The following is a 7,500-nucleotide window of genomic DNA, read 5'->3' as shown; positions in this document are numbered from 1 at the left end:
CCCGGCCTAACATTCTCATGGTAGTTTTCTGGTAGGGGAGGAGAGGGTGGATGATGCCGTTTTGTCAATAAACCGACTTCTTTAAGAAAACTTACCCCACAGCAAAAGCGATTGCGGGAAAAACAGTTTCAAGTCTCTGTATAGGCCAGTTATCAGCTTATCAGCTACTTAAACGGATCGCTTATAGCAAAGATACGGGAAAATGACAGGAAGATAAGTAAACGTGGCGACACGAAACTGTCAAATGCTCGCGTGACAAAAGGAGACGACAAGTCATCCCAGCAAATATTTATTTCCAAAACAAAGCTAAACCTAAAAAAAGAAAATAGTCGACCTCAGACTGCAATAACTCAATTGCTGAAAGCAAGGGTTGAAAAATCTCTTCTGGTCTTGACAAATGGAACTTTAAAAACAACTCAAGCGACCCCTTGTGAACCATTCTGATATGAGCTTCAACTAACGCAAGAAAAGGAAAGCTAGCAACATTGACACCACCAAGACAGCGGTTATCTTGATCTCGGATGCGCGGCTACCTGTGGTCACAGCGGTGCTTGCTGGAGCGTTTGTAGGGACCACGAAACTAGCAGTAATTTTGCGTTGGTAGAGTTTCTGCACTGGACGGTAATTATTAACCATCGGTTTACCGCTGTCATATTTGAGACTGCGAAGTAGGTCCATCTAAATAAAATAAATTAAATTAACAATAAATCAGTACAGTAGTTAATAGCTAAGTCACGTTATTGCACACAAAAATAATGTTCCACCGAAACGTCAAGTCATATATATTTACTCATTTGTCTACCGAACACCTTAATACACTTCTATGGTTGGTTGCCAAACGCTAACACCCTTGTTTAAGAGCCTTTGACAGAACCTTTGAATCAGAATGGCAGCTATCTTTGTGCTTATCTAGTTGATTTGCAACAATCGACGTTCAATTAAGGTATGAGAGTAAAAAGGACCAGAGGCCGGTTGCTCGAAGCCTGATTAGTGCTGACCTTTGGTTAAGGTCTTGGTTTTCACGTGACCTCGCGGCCCCCCATGTTAGAGTCCCGAAACAATGAAACGGCGGCCATGTTGGATTTCCGCTCCCGATTCTTTTGTTTTCGTTGAAAAACATATCTGTTGATCACGTGAATGAAACCCAAGAATAGGTTTTCATGGTATTTAACGTTGGGCCAGGACTCTGCCTTACCGGTCACCAAGCAACTGGTTTCCCATACTTCCCACGGGCACTTTACACATTAAACATCTATTGTTGGATCTAAAAAAATTGTAGGCCGCGCATGCAGACCAGCGGGACACATTGTCCACGACCTACAGTCTTTGACAAAATTACTTGGAATAATACACGAATATTTAGATCTGAAGCTTTCGCGGTTTACATGACCTCACAATGTTGTTTGCACGCGAATGGAAAAACAACAATTAGTCGCTTCCCAGTTCTTTCAGTACCTCAGTGGTTAGAGCATCCAAATGGTCTCGAAAGTTGGTATCCTGCCTAGGATTTTTAAGTTATTGTTTCACTGTGTGCACGGTAAACTATCACAGAAAGAAGATTAATTAACTCTTCCCCAATGGCCCAGACTTTTCATGCAATCGTAAGATTTATTGATGCTAAAAAGAATCGGTTCTGGGATTTCACTTCTGACTATCTAAACTAAGGAAATTGGTTTTCCCCTCTCCTCAAAAATCAACATTTTTTGAGTTGATTTGTGGTTTCCTCAATTAGTAGAGCACTTGCACTCGGCTAAATAACCTTGAGACTTAAAAAAAGTGATTATTGTTATTATTATTATTATTATTATTATTATGCAGTATGTAGTACGTAAGTATGCTTACAAATATAAGTAGGAAAAGGCACTATTGTGTAACAATCCCTACTGTTAAACCTATTTACAAACCAATTGGTAATAACTAACGAACCAACATTTGAGAAAGGAACAAGAGTTTATATTCCTTAATAACTCGTCGAAACCTTGAATGACCTTGCTATGTTTAGGGTGTACGATAAAACTGCCTTCTGCATATTAAACAAAACCTGGTTCCCTCTATCCAAACCTAAAAAGTTCCTAACTTTCTCCGCCGTCTCCATAGAGTAGCCTCCTAGTACATCAACTATCACATTAAACTGTGTGATAGTGTGGCCGGGGAACTGTTGGCGCATCTCCCATCTCAACGGCGCATACTTGTCAGTTTTCTCCTGTTCCTTCTGTTCTCTGTTGGAAACCCAAGGGCAGCTCATCTCAATAAGGATCACCTTCTTCTCCTTTCTGTCCACAATTCTCGCATCAATTCTGTTAGCCCTGACTTCTGTATTTTCAGCAAATACTGGGACATCCCAGTACGCGCACGCTCGGTCATTCTTGTACTCGGGTTTAGGTGAGACTGGAGAGTACCAAGGGGGGATACACTGGATAAGATCTAAGTCTTTCAGGAACTCGAAGAAAAGGATTTTCAAGGCTGCATTGTGTCTCTGCATGTACTTAGTCTGTGCCAAGGTACCACATCCGCTAATCACGTGGGCCATAGATTCAGGCCCTTTTCCACACATACGACACGTGGTATCCGAGGTGGTCAGCGTCTTCGTCTTGCTCTGGTGGTACAGCTTAGTGGGGAGTAATTGCTGGTATAACTCATAGATTCCAGCAACAGTATGCACAGGTGCAGACTTCCACTTACTAAGCCAAGTGAAGCAGTCAATAACTTTGTCATCATCCCATCTTTCTCCGAACAGCTTTCCTTGCCACCTCTGCTCTCTTACTTCCTTCATGCTTCTCTCTTCTTCTCTCGCTCGTAATGTTCTCCCTACTCCTTTAACATGTGATTCCTCACCTGAGTCAGTTTGCAACGCTTTGGGATCTGGGTATGCAAGGTCCAGAGTAATGTCCATTTCCAAAGCAAATTTCTTGGCATCCTTTACGAGTGATCTTCTTCCTGCTCGTTCGCACTTCTCTTCAAACTCGCGCACTAAACTCATCGTTCGATCTTCGTTTGCGTACAGCTTCATTGTGGTCTTGACTTTGGTCTGCTTATACAGGCTCTCAAACGACTTCAGTCCCCGGCCTCCACACTTCCTTGGTAGGTATAGCAACTCGGTTGAACCGAGTGGATGGTAGCCTCCATTCTCTTTGATGATCTTGCGAGCTTCGCGATCGAGTTGTTGTAGATCTGCGAGCGGCCATGTTAGTGTCCACATAGGGTAGGTGACAACTGGTAGTGCGTATTGATTAGATGCTAAGACTTTGTGGAAGTCCGATAGGGGGCTCGACCATATAATTGACAGTCTCTGCAAGCAAACCTTTGAAGCTCCCCACAGAACAGAGCTGTCCTCTTGCTTAGAATTTTCTAAAACTCCCAAAAACTTGTAAGTTTCTCCCTTCTTCAGATTTTGTATGACCTGCCTTTCTCCGATGGCAGTGCCTCCCAAACTGCTGTCCAATGAACCTCTCTTTTATTATTATTATTATTATTATTATTATTATTATTATTATTATTATTATTATTATCATTATTATTACTGTTATAAGGCTATATCACAGTAGTTGCCACTGGAGTTTCTCCTATCAGCAGGTAGTGATACACCACCTTAGCGTTCTAGTTGTTACTATTATTATTATTATTATTATTATTATTATTATTATTATTATTATTATTCGATCCCTTTGAAAATGAATTGGATTTGCATCGGTCCTTTCTGCGCATAATTGGAAAGCAGGGTCCGAGGTTGTTGGATGCAGCTAAGTGTGCCATATATATTTTATTAGGTGTTTTGATGCGTAGTATCGCAGACTCTTTTTACGAGTTGTGCTGCGTTTTGACGACGCCCGCTAGGGCGAGTCAAAATACAAACAACGAGTAGAGTAGAAATACTCAGCAATACTACACACCAAAACATCTATTAAGCTATTTATTATCCACATTTTTGCGCTTAATTCGGCAGACGGGTTACCTGGCCTTGTGATATATTGACGTGGTCTTTGAAAACTGTCCATGTGACTGCTTCGTTGCATGTTGGCGTGGTCAGGGAACCTTGGTACCGAAAGTATTTTGTCTTGTCCTTAGGCAAGATGGGTTCAAACTTGAATGGCTTTATTGTTGTGTTGGTTTCTGAGGAAATAAGTAGAACAAGACGTTTTGGCATAGCGAGGAATCTATCTGAAGTTTAAGGGACAGTCGTTTGGCTGGTATAGATAGGCTTTCAACATAGTAGTAGTTGCTAGTAGTTGTATTTTTTCTTAGGTATCCAACGCGGTATAATGGCTTGCAGGGAAAGGCTTGTAGCGGCTACTGAGTCTCGTGAGACATGGCTTTCGTTAAGGATGGTGCCTACTATTTAAAGATAATTTTGCCCCGATGTGATGTAGATCTTAACAAGTGTTATTGAAATCCAAAAAGAAAATTGGTGGTAACCACGCATTTTTCAAAGATAATTCACGAATAATATTTGTGAAAAGCTTTAAAATACAAAGCAATGTATGGCGTTTTTTCTCAAATTGAAGCTTAATTATCTCTCAAAAATACATGGTTACCCCCATTTTTCTTTTTGGATACCAAGAGTACACCACTAAGATCTACTAATATCCCTGTATTAGTAAGAATCGGCGATAGGAAATCCGAGTATCTGGAGATGCGCAGAACGTATGCGCAATAACAATAGTAGGCACTGTCCTTAACGTAAGAAAAAAAAGGAGATATTTGGAAGCAGGGATTGCGCAATGGTAAGAGTACTCGCCTCTCACCAATGTGGCCCGGTTTCGATTTCCTGACTCAATGCTCTATGTGGGCTGAGTTTGCTGCCGGTTATCTACTCTTCTCTGTGACGAATTCCTCCGGGCATTCCGGTTTTCCACTCTCCTCAAAAACCATCAGTGGATCTGAGTTGAAGGTACAGTGTCCCCAATTAGTGCACCAGCGCTAGAAGACTTGGTCTGGTCACCTTATTTAGTGGTTATATCAAATCGAAGGGACCAAAGTTAGCCAATTATCTGACAACCAACAGAGACCTGACAAATGCCTGCTGAGAACAATTTGTCCCAGTTCCCAGACGAAACACTTTGGCTACTTACTTGCTTTGGTTAAATCACTGGCAATTTCAAAGAATGAAAAGGCGTCGTTGTCTTCGCCTCCAACCTGTATTTAGATCAAATTGATTTCAAAAACATACATCTTTCCTATGATAACCTGTATATACAATAAGCCCGTAGCCCAGTTGGCTAAGGACCGGGATACCATGCTTGAGGCTGTGACTTGGACTCCGGCCGGACCAACACTCAAGGTTGTAAAATAACTGAGGAGAAAGTGATGCCTTTGTCATTCGCAAATGGTTAGACTTTCAAGTCTTCTCTGACAAGGACTATAACACTTCAATTTTCATAAACTCTGTGGGACGTTAAATATCCCACACTGACTAGTCGAAAAGAGTAGGGCATGGGATCCCGGTGTTGTGGTCTGGCCTTTTTTTCAGCAATGTGGTCAGCTTGGGGTAATCTTCTGAATGGACTTTGATCGATGAGACCATATAAGAGCAAAACACACAGTAGTCAAATTGAAGGAGTCCAGGAGCTGAAACTGGTAAACCTCTGCGAACAAGAAACAAAACTACGCTGCCAGGCTTTCGACATATCATCTAGATGATTTGATGAGTTGACTTGACAGTGCCCCAGCGCTAGATAGTATTAAAATTCATCATCATCATCATCATCATTATTATTATCATTATTGACAATGAAAATAACTTAAAATGCAATCTAAAGGCCTCTATAACCTCTTTATGAGAAAACAAATAAGAACTACATGCCTCAATTAAGACACCAAGAACGGCGGCTCCATCTGCATGGCTAAGAGAAGCACCAAGGTCACTGTATTTGGTGTTGTAGCTAACAAAATGCAACTGCAAAAGTGAAGTAAAATCAAAGCGTGTAGACGATTCTCACAATTCCTTCGCTGCTGGCAGTAAAACTAAAGCCAGAGTCACACCTTTGTCCGAGTGATAAACTGAGTTGTTTCCATGCTTGAAAATCGCGTGCCGACAAATTATACTTGGCTTTGCTCTCACACCTGTTATCTCACTACTTAGCTCGCAAAAAGCTTGAATTACATGCTATTTGACAAACAATACAAACTGATTTTCGTAACTACTTAATCTGTCTCTTAAGTGTAGTCCGATCTGCCTATAGCTTGTTAATTTTATTATCACGTTCCATAAATTATGATTTTTATAGACGTAATACATATATGATTTCTAATAATAGAAGCCCATAACCCGGAAGTGTCGATCTCTCTCGTTTGTCCTCGGCCCATCAGTTTACTGTATTATCTAAATTTAGAATACGGGTCCCGCCAAATTATGACCAATCAGATTGGGACGGATGACCAGAGTCTCTCTGATTGGTCTGCAACCAATTGCAAGAAGCCCCACGAGGGATGCAAAATCATGAATCGTGCAAGGAAACCATACCGCTACGTTTATTTCCCTCAAAAATCTATCAGTAGCCGTGCTGAAAATAGATAAAAAATGGCTGATACCGAAAACTGATGGGCCCCATCTCGTCCCCAGGGTCCGCTTTTCTTTTGGCCTCAGCACAAAGAACAGGGACTCTGGCCATCTCCAAGGCAGGATGTCCGCAAATCACGAACTTCCGGCTCGTCTTCGCACGCTCAGACATGTCAGATATTTGAACCAAAAGTGGCTGTCAACGGTTACAAAAATGGACCTTCACTACGACTGCGAATAAAATGGAAGTTGCCAGAGTCCGTGTTCTTGGTGCTTACCAAAAGAAAAGCGGACTCTGTGGAAGAGAATGTGATGGGCTGCATTCCGTCGCAGATCGAGACTTTTGGGTTACGGACTCCTGTAATGACTCATTTTGCATTTTATTTTGGAAAATTATGTACGTGTTTATGCCAACTGATTGCTCGTGGCAGTGACCAACTCGAAAACTTAAGCTACTTTCACGGTCACTGCGCGCCTTTTAATTTTCTATTCAAAATTTGTGCAATTTGCTTTTACTCTCTTTTTTTTTCTGTTCTTGTAATGTATTGTAATGTTGATATATTTGTAAATAGTGCAAAACAATAAAAACTGAATTCTTATTTGATACTTAAAGTTGCATAGTTAGAGGGGGATATTTCCCCCGTTTTGAGCAATTTACATCGGTAGAATTCCTACGAATTGCGCTGTTGGCACCTTCCGAAGTAATTTGTTTTACGACACTCGATTGAAAACTGCTCTAAAAAAAAACGAATACGAAAAAGCAATAAAAAAGAAAAGGTCAAAAACACTTGAAGCTCCTGCTCTCTTACCTCAGCCGCATATTTTTTTCCGTCTACGGTATGCTCCGATCCTTTGCTATTGTCGTCTCCCCAGTGAAGGTGGAGCTGGACTGTCGTGTATGTACCCGTGAGGCCTCCCTTGCTAACATTATAGAACTTCTCGGGGAATGATACCTTGAGAGCACCGCCAGTGTTTTTAGCAGTGAAGTTATCTTTTATTTTCAT

The 7,500-nt window shown here is 41.3% G+C and overlaps 1 protein-coding gene across 4 annotated transcripts in view; it reads right to left on the bottom strand.

Annotated features, from left to right (window-relative positions):
• LOC137975953 (uncharacterized) overlaps positions 1-7,500 on the bottom strand; it is a 36,003-nt gene that overhangs the window by 11,435 nt on the left and 17,068 nt on the right. For all 4 annotated transcript variants that reach the window (XM_068823170.1, XM_068823172.1, XM_068823171.1 and 1 more), the window contains 5 exons: positions 7,306-7,500; positions 5,801-5,893; positions 5,070-5,133; positions 3,953-4,110; positions 534-678 (listed from right to left, as the gene is read on the bottom strand). The exon at positions 7,306-7,500 is cut by the window's right edge and continues 113 nt beyond it. In XM_068823170.1, coding sequence (XP_068679271.1) covers positions 534-678; positions 3,953-4,110; positions 5,070-5,133; positions 5,801-5,893; positions 7,306-7,500 — 655 coding nt within the window. The remainder of the gene's footprint in view (positions 1-533; positions 679-3,952; positions 4,111-5,069; positions 5,134-5,800; positions 5,894-7,305) is intronic.

This window comes from Montipora foliosa, chromosome 11, assembly GCF_036669935.1.
Source record: "Montipora foliosa isolate CH-2021 chromosome 11, ASM3666993v2, whole genome shotgun sequence".
Classification (NCBI taxonomy): domain Eukaryota; kingdom Metazoa; phylum Cnidaria; class Anthozoa; order Scleractinia; family Acroporidae; genus Montipora; species Montipora foliosa.
Note: the sequence above shows the minus strand (reverse complement) of the source record. Positions and strands in the feature narration are given on the sequence as shown.